General features: G+C 45.0%; 1 protein-coding gene across 1 annotated transcript in view; it reads right to left on the bottom strand.

Moving 5' to 3' along the window:
* Positions 1-22,500, bottom strand: part of LOC308125180 (RNA binding protein fox-1 homolog 3-like) — a 237,529-nt gene that overhangs the window by 198,950 nt on the left and 16,079 nt on the right. Inside the window, 1 exon segment of the mRNA XM_080488720.1 lies at positions 18,636-18,713. Within this exon segment, the coding sequence (XP_080344846.1) occupies positions 18,636-18,657 (22 nt within the window). The 5' untranslated portion in view covers positions 18,658-18,713.

The following is a 22,500-nucleotide window of genomic DNA, read 5'->3' as shown; positions in this document are numbered from 1 at the left end:
GGCATAAAAAGGTTTCTGTGGCCAGAACACAAACAAACTCATTTGTAACCTGCCACGACACACACACACACACACACACACACACACACACACACACACACACACACACACACACACACACACACACACACACACACACACTGGCCTGCTGTAGGAGTGTAACATTATCCCAGGCCGCGTGCAGCTCGATGGATCAGACTGTTTATCAGAGGCTCTCCACCAGCGAAGACGGATCATAATGTCAGCCATCGATCGCGGGACAGTCGATATGAAACCCGTTCAGATATCCATCCCCGACTTGAACAGGTAAATGTCAGGACGGCTGCTAAACACCGTTCCAGGGGATCTGCGGTGGACCGACGTGAAGTTAAGTGACAAAAAGTGCAAAAATAACACAACAGATAACGACACACGGTCACACGGTTTCTTTCTAGTTTTTTTATCCGCATGAGGCTGCTAATGCTAATCATTGCCCGTGTGAGTACACGATAATGCTAATACTAATCATTGCTCTCGTGAGTACATGATAATGCTAATGCTCATTATTGCTCCTGTGAATACAGGCTAATGCTAATCATTGCTCCCGTGAATACAGGCTAATGCTAATAACAGCCAGCCAATATATGTTCAAGTTTGCTAGAGCTTATTCTGGCTAGCTACCGTGGATGGAGGTTGGTGCTAATGCTAATTACAAACAGACGTCTTGCTTAAAGAAAAGCTAAAATAATTGTGAGATCGCCAATGCTAATCACAGCTTCTGTGGCTACAGGCTAATGCTGCTAAAGGTGCAGCACGATGCTCATCCCACAAATGCAGACTTTCAGTCAACAGAAGCCGATTTGCTGATGATGTTAACGTGTCAGTGGCACGTCCCTGCTCCTTCTCTCGTCTTTCCTCTAAGTTATTCAAGTGTGTGACTGTGACGGTTTTATGAATTAATCACTTACTTTAAGATATAAAGCTAAAGGAGAGAGAGAAAGAAAGAAAGAAAGAAAGAAAGAAAGAAAGAAAGAAAGAAAGAAAGAAAGAAAGAATTCTTTCAGTGTAGTTTATCAGCAGTAAATAGCCAGTGTCATGTTCCCGTGCTCCTTAATCATACTCATGCGCACACACACACACACACACACACACACACACACACACACACACACACACACACACACACACACACACACACACACACACACACACACACACACACACACACACACACACTTGTGTGCGCTCATTCGCACATATTTTGCCGAGACCAAAGGAAGAGCTGACTGCAACATTTCTCTGCACTTCAAAAAAGTAGCCGGTGTCAAAATGATAAATGAGGGATGAGGAGGGAGAGCGTGCATACTCACATTAGCCTGCACAAGAGCCGGCGGAGCCGCAGCGCCGCGCGCCGGCAGCGTCCACCACGCCGCCGTGCACGCCCGGCGGCGTGCTGGACGCCCGGCCGGGGGGGTTGGGAGAGACACGGCGTTCTTTATCCAGGTGTTAGCTGCTAAAAGGTTGATTGCTAATTTCCCGGAGGTGAATGCGGCTAACAGATGTGTGCGAGAACATCTGAGCGGCCTTCAGACTGCTGATGCGGGGCGGAGGGGGGAAACTCCCAAACATCATTTATAACATCATGTTCGGCGTCAGTTAGGTGGCGGCGGCGGGAGAAGATTGATGGGCGGCGCGCGCTGGTTAATATGCGCGATTGGGACGATGCGCGATTGGGACGATGCGCGGAGCGGTTGCCGTGGTGACGGCCTGCAGTAAATGGAAGGAGGAGGAGCTATGGGATTCACCAGATCAACATAAATTCCAATAAAGCAGAAATCAACCGGCGAGAGTTTTCAGTCCCCGAAGTGTTGGTTGTCTTTAGCTTAGCACCCGGCACAGAACCCAGTAAGAAAAATGACAGTTTTGTCGTTGGAAAGATTCTTTGGAATGATGACCATGAAAAAGCTACGTCATGCTAGCTAAACACGTGATAGTCGTTGAGTCGTTTGCTGTTTCCACCGGCAGTGCTAGCAACTCTCTGCTCCGGAAAATTATTCACAAAACTTTTATTATGAATCTTAAATAGTCCTGATAATGTTCATGTAGCTGCATTAGCATTAGCTGAGCTTCTAATGACTCGTTAAATTCATCTGACGTTACATCAGCTAGAGGAGGAAGAGGCTCTATAATATGGATGTTAGGGGAGGATGCTCTATAATATGGCTAATGCTAATGCTAATTAAAGCTAGCCAATATTTGTCCAAGGTTGGTAATGCTAATCATAGCTACTGTGGATTCTGATGTTAATGCTAATTCCAAGCTTTTCCTAAAGGGAAGCTAAAACTACTAATGCACAGCTAATGTGGCTAATGCTGCTTCCAGGTGTTCATGAAGCTGATAAGGTGAAACAAAATGCTCATCCCACAAATGCATGTCAATCAACAATGTGGGTAAATAAACAGATGTATTGACCAGAAGCAGCGTTAGCACACGTTAGCTTAGCAAACCCGCCGTTTTCGGCGCCACAGTCTTTCGTGGAGTTTTCCTGCTTGTTTTCCTGGAGGAAGAAGCGCTTGTAAAAAATCGTCACGGCGACAGGATGAGGAGCTAAACGCAGGAGGAGGAAAAGCCCAGCGAAGTCGGTGCGCGGGCGCTGCAGACACGCCCCGGGATCAATTACAATGTAATTACAACAGCAGACAGAAATACAACCTGGGTCTGGTCTCTGTCTGCACCGCGCTGATAGATAAGCACCTGAGGGAGGCTGAGAGAAGCACCTGGCCAGAACACATCTCAGCGCTGTCGATAAAGCGCTCTGCTGGGACGGAGCTCCCGGGTCGGGCGGCGGCAGGCGGCCCCATCCAGCGGCCCCCATAACCCTCCAAGAAGTCGCAGCGCTTTCAGAAGTCTTATCGTTGGCGCTCGGAGCCATGCAGAGGAGCACATTTCACAAAGACAAAGAGATAAGGCGCAGCAGCAGCGCAGGCGTATCGACTGCTGTCAGTTAGGAGCATGTTAAGGAGTGTATTAAGGATTAGAGGGGATTAGTCATATCAGATCACCGGAGGGTTATCGCCGGTCGCAGCTCCACAATGAGCCGGGATCCGCCGCCTCACCCCGACTCGCACCGCTCTTAATATTCACCCATTAGGTCCCACGATTTATGAGTTTGGGAAAACAATTAAGCTGCTGATTTTTTTATTAGCGGTGTGATTGAGAGCCTCCTCCCCTGATGTCTCCGCACTACCAAAGTTTACCCCCTCCAGAGGGGGGGGGGGGGGGGGGGGGGGGGGGCTCCAAATATTACCGTGATTTAAGATGCAAAAGCGGCGCACATTAAAACAGCTCCGAGCTGATTCCACGCGCGCTTCCACACAAAAACCAATTTAGTTTCCATTGATCGCTTTTCAAGCAATTAGATTTCCATTGATGGGAAAAGTGGAGGCTGGCTTGTACGAGACGAGGTTGGGGTGGGGGGTGGGGGGTGGGGGGGTTTGCACGTTTATTCAGGCCATCGGACCACCTCCTCTCACCCCTGACAGATCCCTGGCTGCCTCCGTCCGCACGACAAATAACTCACCCAGCCTGGAGAAAGCGCCCGGCGTCAGATTATATATCCGTCTTTATTTCCGATATCGCCTCTTTGTTTCTGCAAACTTGGCTGATTTTCTAAATTGTGGAGTATCGACTGTTTGGGAGCCTGACCAAGCGAGTCTGATGTAACACGTTGGAGGTAATGATATCCGAGCGACGGGAGAGGCAGGCGCAGGCCGGGGCAGCTCTGGATGGAGGCCAGGACCCCAGTAACCATTATCCCCCCCCACCCCCACCCCCCACGTGGCCAGAACGGCTCGCCATCAGCACAAACAGTAACCCAACTCAACCAGAGAGAGCAGCGCAGCGTCCCGTGTGCCCAGCGTGGCATCAGCCAAGGTCGTCCCCCCCCCCCCACCGGCTGCAGAATTACACATTCACCAGGTGAAAGGGTGAAACGCAGATTGGAGGTGTGAAACAGGAAGAGTGAACGCCATTAATGTGCAAGCGGGGAGTAATTCCCAGAGGAAATCCAGCCACCGGCCCGAGCCGGGGGATTTTGACAAATGCCTTTTTCTCAACGGCAGCAAAGGAGACAAATGTTACGTTTAAACAGAAATACTTAATTTCCGCTTTTGGTGACTGGCAGCAGATCCCATTAATCAACAGAGGCCTACCACGCTCAGTGAGCCTGCTAAGAACCAGATGATCGCCTTCTTCCACTCAATCCATCAAGTATGATTGGAGAAAGAAAAGGTTCAAAAATTTTGAGTTGCACCCACGCAGGAAGAGTAATTACCCTTGTGCCAGTCGCTGAGGTGTTCCCGTGACACCCGACCCTGTTTATCATGCGCTAGATTACCCATGGGGGGGGGGGGCACGGCAGCAGAACACCCCCCCCACCACCCCCAACCGGACGCAGAACAAGACGTCTGGCCATCGAAACTTTTACCATCAAAACTTATGGAACATCCAGAAAGTCCGTTGACATTTTGGAGGAAAGACGTCAGAGTCGAGACTCGAAGGACGGTTCGTCACTTCCTGTTTGTTTTTTTTCCTCCCATGATCCCGCGCTGTCACGTCAAGTGTGTTTTGTGCAGCGGAGTTATTACTCACTGTCTGCTTTATGATAATATGCATTGAAAGGGATTTTTTTAAAAGGTGCAACGAGCAGCAGTTTGAACGTTAATGCATCATTGTCAAAATAATTGTGATCCATTTGTTTACCTCACTGGTAAACAAATGAGACCATTAAAGCTCGCGGCTTCCTGCCGCCACCAGCGCCTCACGAAACTCCCTGCTGCAATGCTGAAAATGAGAAATTAATTTTTTTCTTTAAAAAAGTCACTGATTAATCAAAGCTGGTGATTTCTGGAGGTCTTTTGTTTTTACTGACAGAACTGTCCAAAACAGTCCGGTGTAATTAATTAGACTGATCATTCATTCAATTTACAAAGCGATTAATGAGAGCCGGCGATGCAGCGTGGAAATATCTGTAAGCCATGTTGATATGTCATACAATACAACATGTGGGACTAATGAAGGAAAATCATCTGATCTAATCAAATCTAATCACACTGTAATTTTATATCAGGTTGCATCTTGTGGATGTTATTTTTGATTTGCACATTGTACACATTGTTTCATATTTTATCATATATAATTTCTTTACATATCCTCTTGTCATATTGTATCATATCATATTTTATTACAATGGAACCTGTTAAATTCCATTTTATCTTGTAGCTCATTCATATCATATCTTATCATACCCTGTCTCTGTATGAATCATATCATAATGTATCATATTGTACCTCTTATATCATATTATATTGGATTCATATTGTGTCAATAATTATATACATTCATTGTATCATTTTGCATCATAATTTACTTTATCACCTTGTATTGAGTTGTTTAACTGTGTTGATAGTAAATTGTATCATATAGTGACAAACTTTTATCACATCCTCTCGTATCATATTGTACCACCTTGTATTGTGTTGTGTTATATCTTATAACGTTGTATCATACTGTATAGTTTGTCTAATTTTCTATTGTATCATATCTTATTTCTTAGTCTTGTATCATATTAATGATAATAATTATAATTTATTGTATCACATCGGATCTTCTTGTATCAGATTAACTTTGTCGATTGGACATTGTATCATATTGTGTCAAACCGTCAGATCTCATTGTATGGTATTCATCTCGTATTGCATCGTATCATAGTTTAATGTATCATGATGTATCTCATTGTAATATAGCGTTAAACTTTGCATCCTATTGTGACGTTTTCAATCATGTCGCTGCAACGTTTCCTTTCATGTTACATTGAAAACAAAACTTAGCTTTTCTGAACTTTGTGATTTGTTTCACTTGACAACAAACATGAAATGAATCACAATGAGACTCAATATTTGTTTTTAAATCTTCAGTTTGTCTGTTTTCATGTGTTTAAGAAATGAAAGCTCGTCTGTATTTCTCTAGTTTATCGCGTCACAACGGCCAAATAGCTCAATTCTGATAGAAAAGCAGGTTTACTGGCTCAGTTCCTCTTTGTTGTTTGAAATAAAGTCTGAGGGCAACGGAAATGTACAATATATCATCATATTTATGCAAAACTGGACATTTGGAGCTCACATGAGAAGCAAGAGAAAAGTCCTCATGACGGTTTGAACCAGGTCTGCTGGAAGTGAATCTCAGAAACCAGATGTAAACCAGCGACAGTCTTCACTTCCACATGTTCAACAATCCGCCGTGTTTCAGCAGATCTTAATGTCATCTAATGAGCTTAATGCAGACGTGTTTCCTGCTGCAGGACGACACTGTTTACTCTACAGTCAATTAAATCCTCACACAACCACCACAGCTTTTGTGTGCTTTTCCTAATAGGAGGTCAAAAACGGTATTACAGGAAATAAAAACGGGGGACGGGACGCTAATGAGCTGCAGCAAACACTCCAAACCCGATGAGGAGAGAACAGCGGCGACAGACGACAGAGTCCAGCAGAACTCAGCTGTTCACCGCTTTAACATCACTTTTTTAACCTGGTTTGTCATAATCGCTGGCAAATTGCTGTTTTTGTTGAATAAAAAAAACTAAGTGAAGCAGCTTGAACGAGGCCAACAATTTTCTCAGCGATGGTCCTCAGTGTTTTCCCAAATTATTATCATTTCTTCAAATTACGGAGGTGATTTCATCGACGTTAAAAAGCCACACGCAGCGTCGGGTAATGAATCAATAAAGTCAAACAGAAAAAGCAGGAAAAGGCAGATTAGGAAGGAAACAAACTGCGTGTTTGAGTCTTTTTCACACAAGTGACCAGAGGATCTTCTTCTTTTTATCTGAAATCGTTCTCAGTCAAAACGTACGAAACCAAAGAGGTTAAACTCTGAGGTCCAACATTGTGGAAATCAAGCTTTCCTGAGGGTTTTACATTCTGTTGATGTTTAGTGGATATCTCTGATGACCTGTAGGGGCAGTGTTTAATACCCGATGGCCCTGGGGGGGCAGTGTGGAGCAGTACAGGACTCTTGGAGGACAGACAGTGTGAATGTGTGTGTGTGGATACGAACAAATGTCCAACATGTCGTCAGCAGGACTTCAGGAGGGAAAAGCTTCACTTTACAGATGCTTCAGTTAGAAACTTTGACAAATGTTCAAGACATAAATCAACAAGACAGAATTTAAACACTAATGTTGAACTTGTCTCATGGGCGTTTAGTTTAGAAACTGCACTGCCCCCTACTGGAGGGACTGATTAAAACCACAACAATGTTTTGAAGCACACAGAGTGATAGTGTATCAAACAGTGTTACGGAAACAGTGTTACACGCTGTAACAGAGTGGGAGTGTGTGTCCGAGGCCACACTGAGGTAATCAGAGTAAATCAAACAGACTGCGGTGGCGGCGGCGGCGGCACTGCCCCCCCCCCCCCGCCTGCCGGTGTCACCGCTACAGATAACACTTTCATTCCAACATTTCACCCTCAGCACTTTTCCTGCTCCGTCCGAGCTTTTCTCCACCTCCACGAATCAAAGCTCGTCACTCTCCACTGCGACAGGTCTCCACCTCTCCTCCGCCACCCTCCTCTGATGGCTTCTGGTCGGGGGGTCCGGGCCCGTCACAGGACTTCTGATTGAACCCCCCCCATGCTGCTACGATCCGGGGGGGGGGGGGGGGTTCCTGGATTCTGCTGCAGAAGCTTTTCCTCCGTGAAACAAAGGAGGTAACGGAGTCACTTCAGCATTCAGGAGGAGGAGGAAGGAGGAGGAGGAGGTGGAGGAGGAGGTGGAGGGAGGAAAACATCCCGAACGACGTGAAAATAAAACTCGAGACGCTTCGTCTGATGAGACCAAAAGAAAAACAGGCTGCGTTTGTTTTTTTTCCCCACATTAATGAGCCGATCACGTCTACAAAGTGAGATATCACGTGTTCCAACTGAAAAATAATGAGTAATGTACTTCAAAAATACTTTCTATAAAAAACAAAAAAAAAACGTGTCAATTCTTCTTTTAATGCTGTGAAGCTTCAATTGAGAAACGTGGGAAAGACTTCAAGGAGGCTGTTTTTCTTCCTTTTTAATCAATATTGGCAAAAAACCCAAAGAAAATAGTGAAAAGTTGTTTGAAAGGCCTCGTACTCATCAAACACGAGTCTTTACCGGGTTGGAATTGGAATGAGATGCAAATATGTAGTGGGGGAAGATGCTCTATAATATTACTAAAATAATCAGAGAGCTGATTGTTATTGGACATCAATAGATAATGGTAATGCTCAAGCTAAGGCTAACCGCATATGTAAAATACAAGCTTCAATGTTTTGCTATGATTAAAGAGAACAATCTAAAACAGGAGTTTAGTGAGATAGTAAATGAGTAACTCATCACTGGAGAGGACATATTTGGATACTGCTAATGCTAAAGCTAATACCGACTGTTACAGACCAATTCGTCCGCAGCTCACGGAGACGTCGGAGTCGTTCAATTATCAGTAACCTCCAGAACTTCAACGCCACAGCTAAAAGTAGTAGCATGAGGATAATGAGGTATTTGTTGTTGACAGAAAACATGCAACGAATACTCTCCAGGTTGAAGTACTCGATTAGCTCAATTCATAAAGGGTACTTTCTCGCACGTCGGCAACGTGAGCAACGATCCTCAGCTTCAGAACAAACACGTGCGTGAGCAGCGTCCATGGTAGTTCCCATCTGGGTGAAATGTGCTTTTCATCACGTGTCCCCCCTATTACCCCCCCCCCCCCACTCCCCCCACCCCCACCCCACTACCCCCACCCCCCACCAGTCCTTTCATTCAGCTTCGCCCGTCAAAAAAATATCGGCAAATGTTGTAATTACGAGTATCTGTGGCGAACATGGCTGCAGGCTGCGAGCGCTTCCCGGCCTGATACTTCAGCTTTATCATATTTTACTTTTATTTGAGGACGGTGGCAGCCGCGCGCCTCCAGTCAGCCATAATTGAAATGAGGGGAAGGAAGATGTAGAGGTGGGGTGGTGGTGGGGTGAGGGGGGGTTCATGCAATCAAGTCGCCTTTAGACCTGCACGCTTCGTCGTTTTTCACCGTGAAATATCCTCACAATCCGAGCCCTCCTCTGTCTGCGGGTAATTAGCCATGAGGAAGTGGACTTTTTACACGTTTTAAGGATGTGGACGCCACAACCCACCGCCACCCTCCACCCTCAGTCCCCCCCTTCCCCCCCCGCCGCCGCCAGGCCACAGGAAGCATCGAGTTAAACCTCTGGTAGGAACAACATTCGGCCGTGGATTATAACGCGTTTATTATTAGGCTTCCTGCAGCAGGCATGACATCAGTATGCAACAAGCGACGCTATTCGTCCTCCACGTTAGCGTGTGGCTAAAGGGGGGGGTAGAAAAAAGACGGGGAGGCGGGGGGGAGCGGCACGAGAGCCCAATAGTGGAAAAGTGAAGCCGGGGGGACTGACGGAGAAGTTGATGTATGATCCCTGGTGGCTGAGCTCGTTTGAAGCGAGGAGCCGGGCAGGTGATTCGGAGGCGTCGCCTCTTTAAACAGCGTAATGAGCCAGAGAGGACGCTAACACCCCCCCCCACCACCACCACCCCCAACTCCCACCAAGCCCCCATACCCCCCACCCCCACCCCCACCATCACCGCCATCCACAACCCAAAGTGTTTCAGCATGAAGAAGAACCATCTGGAAGATTTATGGGCAGCGTTAGCTCGCTGTTAGCAACAGCATGCTAACTGTGTTAATATATAAAAGTTAACATAGTTGTTTCCATTAATCTGTAAAACAAGTCAAATCTCCCCAGAGCTACGCCTTCCACCATTTAGCTCATTTTTGCTACTAACCTCTTGAGCAGTTGAAGCTAACTGCTAACGCTAATGCACACATCCGTTTACACTCAATTACAAAACTGATGAAATTCCTCTGCAGCCACAGTTTCGGACTCTTTAGCTAAATGTTCTCAGATCAATATTTTCTGACTTGAGCTAAGGCTAACTTCAGCTAACGCTGATGCACAATGATGTTTTCTTGTACCAATAACTAGTCAGCGGGAGGAAGATGCTCTAAAATCTGAATATTAGCATAAGAAAGCAGCTCAGATAAAGTACCAACATACAAAAAGCTCTTACAAAGGGAAGCTACCTGCTTTATGAACATGCTAATGCTAATCACTGCTAATCCAGGATAATGCTTATCTGTCATGACAGCATTATTACAGCTAATCCTCTATTCAGGAGCTGAAGCTATAGCTTCATGCCATGCTAATGCTAAAGCTAAAAGTCTAAAGTACAATATGGTACCATGCTAATGCTAAAGCTCATAGTGTAAATTAAAATAGGGTCTTTAATATATATATTTTATTAACTTTAAATATTCTCAGAAGGAAAGCCACAACTTTTTAACATTAATTACTAATTACTTTTAAGTAAAGTAATTATTTAGAGTTACGGATGTTGCAGGCTGCTTGTTAGCAGGTCGACCAAATAAATACTGTATATGAAAAAGTAACTTGAAACTTTTAGTAATATTCCAAGGAATTTGGGGGGGTAATCTCACCCCCTTCCCCCCCTCACACTGCACCACCACGCCACACTCCAACAGGTTCCCTGGAGGACAGCGAGCACACGCAGGGGTGAGGAACCAAAGTGTTTCATGTATTGGACGTGAAAATAACAGCAGCCGTGGGGGGGGGGGGGGGGGGGGGGGGGGTAGGGGGGGCGACAGGACGAGGTGCTCGCTGCCTCCTGTGCAGCCGTTTCATTGCCGCTGATAATGTATAAATGCATGCACACATGGATGCTGCTCGTAAATGAATAAACACATACATCAATTTCAGAATGCAACACATTTGAATTTCAAATGCAGCGACGCCTTTTTCTTCCTCTTCCTCTTCCTCTTTACGATATGTCTCATTTCTCTTGTGCAGAATAAAATGCAGGGTGGATGTTTGGCCTGTGTGCTGTCCTGTTTAAATTAAGGGGCTGACGGTGGGGGGGGGGGGGGTTGAGTGGGAATCGGGGGTGGAGGGGGTTCAGGGGTGACTTGGGGTGATTTGGGGGGGTTAAGGTTGGAATGGGGGGGCTTGTTGCTGGTGTCAGTTTCTCCAGTTTTCTTTTATTTTGTTCTTTTTTTTTTTCCTGCTGCTGAATTGAGAAGCCGGAGTGGAGCAGGAGCAGGAGGGGGGTTGGTGTAGGGTGGCGGGGGGGGTGTATAGGCTCCTGGCAAAGGCTGAATTAAATAGTCACTCTCTCTCTTTCTCCCTCCTGCACTTTCTTTTTTTCCCTCTCCGTGGCGTTTAAAATCAATTCATTCAGTGGACTGCTGACACAGCCCGGCCCGGAGAGCCCAGGATTTATGGCTCCCTCTAATGGGCATGCTCTGAACCAAAGCCCTGCCGTCAGCACAATCCTGCCACCCCACCCCACCCCCACCCCGCCTCACCCCCCCTCACCCTCACCCCCCCCCCCCCCCCCCCCCACCCAGCTTTTAAAGATGCAGGCATCCCTCCTCTTCCTCCCTCATCAGCATCATCATCACCATCAGAACCGAGCCGACCTGCCGACTTCCTCCTCAGAGATCTGAGCTGCGTCCGTTCAGGGACTCTTCGCTAACGAGTGGCGCTGCTGAATAAACAGCCCGTCTATTAATAGATGACTAATAATATCACGGCGCTCGCTGAGGAGGCTTTTCCCGTCCGTTTGGAGACGTTCGCAGTTTCTGAACGGAGCGTCGCTCTGTTTCTTTCAGTGATGCGTTGTCAAGTCTCTCATTACTTTCAACAAAAACTGGAAATACGACACTCCAGTTTGGAACACAAGCACCGTGCACACATCATCAGGCCGTCTAGTGGTGAAAACTGGTACTGCAACACAATGCAGGCTGAGGCTAGCTCACTAAATGTCACAAAAGTACAAAACAAAAGATTCGAAAATAATTAAAAGAGGAAATAAAACACTGTCCATCACCGATCTGGCCTTACTTTAAGATTCACGTGATACCACTTTCTTCCACTGGGTGGCAGCATTGTTGAGGAGATGTCGCTGTTTCATGGTTGGTCGTAGCAGCAGTAAACTACTCTCATCTTGCACAGATACCTTCATTGCTCTTTACATCATCTAGTGGTTGAAAGCAGTTTAACAATAATTAACTGAACTTGTAGAAATAAAAAGACATGTAAATCATTAAATTCAGTTCAAATCCTAAAGCCTGCGATGCCTGAAACATTACGTCTTTTAAGATGAACAGAATACCACTTCTGACTCACTACACCACCTAGTGGAGCAAACTGGTACTACATGATTAAACATGGAGTTAAAATCTCAATATAAATATATCAATATAACAAGACTTTAAACTTCTCTAACATACAATGTTATTTTTTATATTATTAGTACAATACTGCGTATGTGCACTAGGTGGTGGTGGTGAGTTTAGCTTTAGCAGTTCTGTGTTAGCTTATAGTAACATAGCTCAGTCTTCATTTTCTGCTTCTACTCTTGTTGGACAGATTAAATGATCCAGTGACACAGGACATGATCTGGTCACTAGTCGAGTATTGTAAAGTGGTACTGCAAGGTTGAATAAGCTAAGGCTAGTTACGTGGCTACTTGATAGCACAATATTTTTTATCACTGAATCGAAAGTCAAATATCTTTAAAGTGGTTTAGTAGCTGTGGTTACATGGACCACAAATTATTTGATTAAATAAAACGCCAACTGGATTAAATTTGCACCATATAAACACTTCAATCAGATTCTATTTGCACCATATTTGAACCAAGAGCAAGTTTCACTGACGTTCCAGTTTCAATAGTGAAAACAGAAGCAGCACCAGAGAAACCACGCGGTTAATTCTGATCCTGGCGGGCTTCCTGGTACGGACGTCACAGTGCAAAGCATGATGGGACTGATCCACTGAATCGAATCCCTCGCATCTATGTGCAACTAAACCAGCACAACATTCAGGATTTCACGTAAACGAGACAATCTGATCCTGAATCAGACCGAATCAATCTGATCGACAGAAAAGTGGGAGTGGAAACGCAGCGAGAGTAAAAGTGTTTGAAAAGGAGACGACAAAAACTTTGTCGTACTGTGTTCAGTCGGAGGGACTTTTCCTCCTACAGACTCTGGACTCCAGTCTCAGTACTCTGGACCTCATGATCCTCAGGATTCAGTAAAAGCTGAATCCTCTGGTTCCAGTGAGAGGCTCCAGTTCCCTCTACAGTTAACCATAAGTGACCGTTTGTCGTGGCTTCATTATAAAGCATGCATGTAAAATCAAGTCACGGTCCCGCCCGTCACATCCAATTTCTAAATACACTCCCCCCATGATGAAGACACCCCCCCCCCCCCCCCCCCCCCCCAAGCCCGCCCCAGATTCTCCATCTTCCTCCCTCGCCCAACTTCAGCCTTCTCCTTGTTTCATAAAACATGATGTGATTAAAATAGATTACACACCTTGTTAGTGGAGCGTTTCATATTTGATGGCGTGGCGCGGCGAGACGGGTCGGCCCTCCTCCATGATTCAAAGCGACTGTGGCCTTGTTCTCTGGCCTATTTGTTTAATAAGCTCTGCTACATCAGTGGGCCTTTTAAGTGAACACACTCCCCCTGCAGCAAAGCCAGAGATCAATACACACACCTGGAAAAAAAAAAGGATAAGAAGAAGAAGGAACCCTGGAAGGAGGGGAGGAGTGAAGACTAGAAATGACAGGATTTTTCATCCTTCGAAGGAAAAAGGAGACGAGAGCGTCGGGAGACTTGGAGACAGGAAATCAGACACGTCGGCCATGTTGGTCAGGGCAAACTACGGTTGACCTGTTCAATATGGAGGTGCCGGCATACGACTCAGGAACAAATCCAGAGGACGTCTCTTCACACCGAGCCAAATGCTCATTTCTGAAACAACTGCAGCTTCAGGAACTTCCTGTACGCCTCCTTTTCTCACACCAACCTCAAGGTCCTCAACGAAGGTTCCACTTCCTGTTTCCTAACCAAGTTGCCGGTCCAAGATGGCGGCGACACTGATGTGACATTCAAGACCCAGTGCAGGATGTACAGTATTATCTTTACTCCATCCAGGGGGAATTTCACTTTTACATTTGAACCGGAGGATATTTCCAAAGACGTTGGACACAACTGCTTCATCGACTGTTTGCAAACTTCATCGCAAACTTCTGCAGATTCAGTCAGACTGATGCGCTTAATGACAAACTAATTCCTTTTTAGCGTAACGGCCTCCATCCCATCACTCCACTGTGAACACAAGCTAACCGAGATGGAAATGGTTTAAAGACAAAGAAAAACCTCATTTAAGCAAGGAAATTTGACTTATATCTAAACGTTTCGCACAAAGTGTGATACTGTCTTCTGTCACGGACAACGAGTTTAATGCTTTTGCCGTTTTGCGTTCACACAAAAACTTTTTCAAGTGCTGCGTGTGCATGTGTGTGGTTTGATTACTAAAACAAACAACAGCACCCACTAGTGGCCCAACATGAAGACTACGTCGGTTTTAGTTTTTAAGCCGTTTCCGTGGCAACGGACTTCGTTTTCCAAGTGTTGCTGCGTAAACGTGAAAGAACAACAATGCGTTTTCAGCTGAAACGTTGCCGTGGAAACGAGGAGTCTGGATGTATGAAAGACATGAACACAGATATGAAGTCAGAAATTAGCAGTGGTGGAAAATCTGCCACAGGAAGGCAATGCTAATGCTAATGCTAACTCTCCTGAGATTCGACTGGAAAAAATGTTTTTCAGGGTAAATGAACCATTTATAATTCTCACTGATGGGGGGGGGTCATACTGGAAGGGGGAATCATATGTTGGGAGTAACACTGGGTCACATGGCGACACAATTACAGTAACACCCCCCCCACCACCACCATTAGGGTGAGAAGTGGGTGTGAAGAGGGTAGAAGCACAACACGGAGCTGAGAAATGTAATTATCATTTAAAGAGTCTGTGAGCCGTTTGACGGCGTGAAAAACCCATTTTCATTCCTCTTATTATATCATGATTATATAAACAGTGTTAAGCGGCGGCCACAGCGGCAGAGAATTATTGTAAATTAGCCCAGTTTTTTTTTTTTTTTTTCTGAAGCAGTGTGAGGAGTGGTGTGTTTGCTCCATAAATCAGAGCGTACCTGTTGAGAATGTAGAAGCGGTTGATTAAAGTCTTCCATCAAAACATTCCAGCCTCTTTTCTGCTTGTTTATCCTCTTAAGTTTGTTCTCTCCGCCCACACCGCCGGCTGCAAGTCGACTTTCAATAGGCGGCGGCGAGGGAGACATAACACCCACCAGAAATACAGGAGGCCTGGGGGAGGGAGAGGGGGTTTGCGGTGTGGGGGGGTCACGGGGGGTCCGTCATTACCGAGCCTCGGCGGTGATCACGGCAATAATACAGAACGATAACCGAGCAATTAGACTAATGGAAACCGTCCCGCTTCTGCCCGGTGTGAAACACCCCCACCCCCCCCCCGCCCAGGAGGCGTGAAGTAGAGAGGAGGTAACGGCGGGGGCCCGTGATCCCGGCCGCCACCTGCTATATGGCCCCGTGGAGAGCCCCGGTGGGGGGCGGGGGGGCCTCGTCTGGGGAGGCATCGGGCCGACTCCGAGACTCTCAGCCATACGGATAAGAGCTTCCATCTCATCTTACGCTACTTAACCAGCCAGCATTAGCACAATATGGCCGGATGGTTGGGGGGGGGGGGGGGTTATGTGTATGTGTGTGTCGGGGGGGGACGACACACAGCCCATCACTGACAGACACTAAGTCACAAAAAACACACACAAACATATAAAGTCAAAACTCATGAAAACAGAACAAGTTTAAATTCAAACTGAAGGCGCTAATGCTGCTGTCAGGAGCCGCTGGGAAACTGGGAAACGGGAAGTTACCGCTTCCAACTTCATTAATTCCACAGTCAGCAGTAATGCTTTGGTAACTCATTACTCTGATTACTCTGTTACTTGTTTGTCAGAGCAGCTGCAGAGCGGCTGTTTCTTTAGTGTTTCATTGAATCGACCATTAGCATGAGCAGTAGTTAGCATTAGCATTGTGAAGTATATCATTGAATGTTGCTAATGCTTAGGTGAAGACTGTTGAATAATGCTAATAACATCCATTACAAGGAGAAGTTTAATCTGCTTACTGGGTTGGTCTTTTGCATTAGCATTAGCATTAGCCATGGTTGTTCTCTTCAGCGTCTTGATACTATTTTCCTGAACCCTGAACTAGCTCAGTTCTCCTCAGAGCAACATGAGAGTACCACCAGCATTAGCATCTCTCCACAGTAGCTGTGATTAGCATTGTTTAATGGTAGTTTATGGAGGAAAGCAGTTTTGTAAAATTATTTTCTCATTATTCTTATAAGGAAGACGCTGCATATAGCAACCTAGCATTAGCCTGTTTCCAAAGATGTTGTGTTTAGCATTAGCACGCCTGATTAATGGTTAGTTTTCCTCTGCATGGTGGCAGTTTATCGCACCGGTTTTCTTAATGCTAACTGGTTACAAGGCAGCACCTGAGCACTGTCAAACTGGGAGTTTCCCACTGGGAAAGTGGGAAGTTTCAGAATCACGATTTAGTGCTGTGGACTTATTAGCATAGCACGTTAGCATACATGGCCGGTAGCAACAACTTGACAAACTGGTAAATTCCCAGTTTCCAGTTGTATGAGCGCAGCGTTTCCCACTCGCTGGTTTGTGTTCAGTGGAAAGTTTCGCGGCATCACAAGTTCTGATCAAACAAGTGTGACTTTTTTAAAAATGTACAGGATTGAAAGGCGCCATGGTGGCGGCGGCGCGGGGCTCCGGCGGCGCGGCGGCTCCGGGCTCCGCCATGAACGCGATCATTGTAAAAGTGCGGGAGGCCTCAGAAGTTGGTCCACCAGTCGCTCGTCACCGTCGTACTTTGTGTGTTTGCCTTCAGTCACAACATCTGAAGTCCTTCATGTAAAATTCATATTTCTTTGGAAAAGCTGCGGGAGTCAAACATCAAACATCTTTTCTTTTTCTTCAGTCGTCGTTTCAAAACACAAGTGGAGCACAAAACACACAGTCGGATTAAGGGGGATTAAAATCCTCTTTCACACCTTGAACATCGAAATGAGACGAAGTGACGATACTTTACAGTCGTCACAGTGAAATATGGGAAAATATCTCGAGGTAATACAAAAGCAGATCATTCAAATTTAGATTTATATTATATTTATATTAGATTAATGCAGAAATGTTTACTCCAAAATGTAGTAAAAACTGTAGACATCACTGGATCTTAAGCAGTAGTTTTCGTTTTTTAGTGACGCTCATTCAAGTGCTGCTTTTATTTTGGAACCAGATTTTTACCATTTTTCTTTTCTTTATACTGTTATATAATTATTTTAGCCATTTAAACAGCTTTGAGCTTTTTTAGAAAAGTTTGCCAATTTGGACATTTTTTTTAATTAAGCTAAGTTTCACCATTTTGGATAATTTCCTTGTTAACTTATTTTTTTTGTTTTTAACTAATTTAGCCGGTTTCAGCTTTTATAACAAATTTTAATAGAATAGGTATTTTTTCTTTTTTAGCATTTACAGAAAATCTTGCAATTTTGGATTGATTTCTTTCTTTAAAAAATTCTAATAAAATAAAAGTTTTGGGTTCTTCAGCAGGCATTAGCTATTCTTTCCAAACTTAAAAAAATGTGGTTATTACTCTATTTTTCCTTAAAAAAAAATTTCAGATAAACTAGCAAGTTTTAAGTTTCTTTGAAAGTAACTGTGGCCCCTGTTGGCTATTTTTTTCTTTAAACTTCATTAAAGAGTGTTGATTTTTGCTATTTTAGTTGTTTTAATCACAATTTCAAACAATTTTAGCCATTTTTCTCAGATACTATCAGACAGTCTGCTGTTAGCGAGCTTCTTCATATTGAACGACAAAGTGATTGACATGTGAAAGCAACGCCACCGGGAGGCGCCACCCACCACTCACACAAATGACACATAAGAACCAGAAACCCTGGCGCCGGGTATTTCAAATCAAACCAGAAGTGATGGAGCAGAAAAGGAAAATGTGCTTCGATAAGAAGTACTTGGAGGAATAAAGGTCATTAGCGCCACAAAGAAAGACAGAAACAACAACGCTCTGCCAGAGCGACAAAAACAATCTAATTATTACGATGAAGCAACTTTAAATGCAAAAAAAACAACTCAAAGACTCGTTTCTGGCCCAAGCTTCCTGTGTCAGAAGTTTCCTGTCTGAACTGCGAGTGTTTGTGTCCTGGAAGCTCGGAACATACGAACCCAATAATGCAGCACCACCAATCACCAGAGGGGGCAGAGTTGAGCTCTAATTTGGCATAAAAAATCGTTAATTTCTTGAGCTCAATACTAACTTTCCACGAGTCAACTGAAAAGTTTTAAACAACTCTTTCAATAATGATTCAGCTCAAAAAAAACTTTTTTTTTTTTAAAGGTTTCCAAATGTAATTTATGTTAGGAGTAGCCAAGCCTTTAGCTTTCCGCTTAAAACCGACAGGTTCAACTCAGTGTAGCAAATATTCCTCTTTTTGCTCACGTCAACAAAAGCAAAGCGACGGATTTATGGTAGAGAAACAGGTCTGACCTGCCCAGCTGGGGGTCTCCATGTACGGCTGAAGCCGGGGGGCTGAGAGCTGCTTCAGGCGACTCGCTGCTGCTCAACCTGCAGGGGGCGACAGGGAGGAGGGAGGGAGGAGGGAGGGAGGGAGGAGAGAGGGAGGAAGGAGAGAGGAAGAAGAGAGGGAGGAGAGAGGGAGGAGGGAGGGAGGAGAGAGGAAGGAGAGAGGGAGGAGAGAGGGAGGAGGGAGGGAGGAGAGAGGAAGGAGAGAGGGAGGAGAGAGGGAGGAGGGAGGAAGGAGAGAGGGAGGAGAGAGGAAGGAGAGATGAAGGAGAGAGGGAGGAGAGAGGGAGGAGAAAGGAAGGAGAGAGGAAGGAGAGAGGGAGGAGGGAGGGAGGAGAGAGGAAGGAGAGAGGGAGGAGAGAGGGAGGAGGGAGGAAGGAGAGAGGAAGGAGAGAGGAAGGAGAGAGGGAGGAGAAAGGAAGGAGAGAGGGAGGAGGGAGGGAGGAGAGAGGGAGGAGAGAGGAAGGAGAGAGGGAGGAGAGAGGGAGGAGGGAGGGAGGAGAGAGGGAGGAGAGAGGGAGGAGAGAGGAAGGAGAGAGGGAGGAGAGAGGGAGGAGAGAGGGAGGAGGGAGGAAGGAAAAAAGGAAAGGAAGATCTGGTGAGACGACTGGACAGTGAAACATGTTAAGAAACCAGAAATCAACCAAGTTTTTGTTAAATATCACATTTCTTCATCGGAAAACAAAACAGAAGCATCAACACAATGGAAATAAAGTATTTAAGTTACAAAGTATCTAAAAGTACATACCTGACTAAAATTATTCAAAAGTACTCCCTGATTACAGTGATTGAAGTCGTTGGAATCCCAAAATTTTACTCCTGCTCAGTCGTGACTTAGTTTTAAAAGTGTCCCAATTAATAACTGTACTCAAGTATGAGTCAGATTACTTTGCTCTCGAGAAATATTCCAAGAAGTACTCCTTAGTTACACCGATGTAAGTACTTGTAATCTGTTTCTCCGCTGCTCAGTAGTGACTGGTCATTAGTTTAATAGTAGATTACGTGCTGAAATGGGTTTATGCATGCTTGAAAAGAATATTCATAAAAGTATGAATAAAATACTACTTTGTTACTTGTACAACTCAGTTGTAACTTATTCTAATATGGGCAAAGTAAATTGTAACTAAGTAACCTACCTAATAAATTAATCTAAATTGATTATTTGGTGTAAATTGTACTCAAGTATGAGTACAATTAAAGTATAAATACATCAAAGTACTAGTTACTCACATGAACAGGAAGTCCAGCTCTGCTCAATAAACTTTTTTTTTTCTGATTTTAAAAGTAGTCAGGTAGATTACAATTGTACTTATGTCAGTCAATACTCATACACATACTAATAGATTACTATCTAGTTACATTAATGTGAGTATTTGTAAACTGTTACTTCCTTCTCTGCTCAGTAAATGTTTGCATTGAGATTAAAGAATGGGACGAAGAGTTAAAAAAATACTGGACTACAGTAATCTGAGGAAGTGTTACTCATAACCTTGTCTTGTAGTTAGTTACTTACATGAACTAAAGTAAAGTAAGGAGGTAGATTACATTCAGTAACTTCAAACAGAAAGACACACACACACACACACACACACACACACAGTTTGTCATTAATCAAAAGTAATTAAAAACATGTTTCATGGTGTGTGTGTGTGTGTGTGTGTGTGTGTGTGTGTGTGTGTGTGTGTGTGTGTGTGTGTGTGTGTGTGTGTGTGTGTGTGTGTGTGTGTGTGTGTGTGTGTGTGTGAATTTGACATCAGCTCTGAGGAAGTGATAAGTGCAGTAAAGTGAACGGGGGCTTCCTGCTGGCCGTTAGCGTAGCGGCGGTAGCCTCTAACGGCCGCCGGCGCTAAATAATGTATCAGAAACTGCGAATCGACTTGCTGACTTGAAAGAGTCGGTGAGCTGCAGGAAAACACAAACACGGGTCTGATACTTGTTAACAGAAACTGGAAGGAAAACAACAACATTACAGCCGGTTTAAAAAAAAAAAAAAAAAAAAAAAAAAAGGAACCTGAGGAAGCCAAAGAAACGGCGCCGACATCATCGGTAACGACCCCTGAACGCTCCGTTACCTCCGATAAGGGCAGGAGGAAATGTCAGGATTGATCGGCGAGGGATACGAGCGGCCGATGTGGATGTTTTGTTGCGGCACTTCCCGGATCGTTAGCGAGGTGGATGGGGGCGCATGAAGGAGGCGCCGCCGCCGCCGCCGCCGCCGGCGAAACCCAAACCCCGCCAAACATCGAAGAGGCGGGAGACGCCAGGACACTTTGAGAAGAACTTTGGCTGCGTGAAAACCTGGATCCATGTCCTGTCCTGTCCAACGAACAGACCAAACTCCCTTTGAAGGCTCGAAGGTGGGCAGGTGGCGCCGCCGTCGTATGGGAACGCCGTCGTACCGGAATGCGGTCCTACGGGAACGCCGTCGTACCGGAACGCCGTCGTACCGGAACGCCGTCGTACCGGAATGCCGTCGCCCGGGAACGCTACGATAATTGGACCATGCCGGGAGAAGCTCCTTGTTCTGCCGCCTTTTTCTTTACCTTCGTTATTGAAGTTCTCCAACAGGTGCAGAACAACCTGGATCCTCCAGACCTCTAGACCCTTCAGACCTCAAGACTTCCAGAACTCTAGATCTCCAGACCTCTAGACCCTCCAGACCTCAAGACTTCCAGAACTCTAGATCTCCAGACCTCTCGACACTTCAGACCTCCAGAACCTTCAGACCTCAAGACCTCCAGAGCTCTAGATCTCCAGACCTCTAGACCCTCCAGACCTCAAGACCTCCAGAACTCTAGATCTCCAGACCTCTAGACCCTTCAGACCTCCAGAACCTTCAGACCTCTAGACCCTTCAGACCCCCAGACCTCTAGACCCTTCAGACCTCCAGACCTCTAGACCTTATCCAGATATTTCCCCTCCATGTTTACGACTATCCACCTGGTTTAGAGCTGCTATGAGCAGCCAGACCTGCAGGGGGCAGTATAACGAGCAGCATGAAGCCACGGTGGCCAATCAGAGTGCTGGAAAAAACACCTCGCTTCCTCCAGTCTTCAGCTGCAAACAGAGACGCAGACCTTTTCTAAATCTCCACGGTGGGCGGAGTCTTCAGGAATCAGAATTTTTTGGCGACTCAAAGCCAATTTATGTTTAAATGTAAGAAACGTTGAGAAATATCACAGTTTTTTTAAATACTCTGTTACGTCAGACCCGACGGCCGGAGCTCAGCGCAGTCGGAGTTCTCAGTTTGGATTTGGGATATATATTTGTGATAAATACTTCTGTGTAATAGATTTGAATAGGAAGAACTTGTATTTTATCCATCTATTCTAGATTTATACCATACCTTTGTACAATTTAGTTTTTTTAATTGTTCACTATAATGTCACTTTCATATTTTTGTTTTTTTTACTTATTTTATAGTAAAAAAAAAAAATGTATGAAGACCACAATGGAGATAAGTTATCTATGACTTTCTTGTGTCATCCTCGGGTTTTCTTTTTACATGTCATCAAAATGATTAATATATATTTGTGTGTTTTAATTTGTATGCACATGTAGAAAATCCAAATAAGTTAATGCTAAATAATGCTATTCATTCATTCTACCAGAAACTGGTGTGAAAGGTGAGGGGAATCTAGTGCCAAACTAATTGAAAATACATTCAGAAGCAGGTTAAATATGTTCAACTGGTGTGAAAAGTCGTAAATCACGTTTCAGAATAAAGTGTAAAAGAAACCCGACATCGCCGGTTGAGTTTCCGCTTGGCTCAGCAGAAAAACGGCGGGAAACCTGCTTCAAATGTTTCCGGAGACTCTTGACGATCGCT

The sequence above is a fragment of the Lipophrys pholis genome, assembly GCF_963383615.2.
Source record: "Lipophrys pholis genome assembly, chromosome: 19".
Taxonomy (NCBI): domain Eukaryota; kingdom Metazoa; phylum Chordata; class Actinopteri; order Blenniiformes; family Blenniidae; genus Lipophrys; species Lipophrys pholis.
The sequence above is the reverse complement of the archived record's forward strand: the minus strand, read 5'-3'. Positions and strand labels throughout refer to the sequence as shown.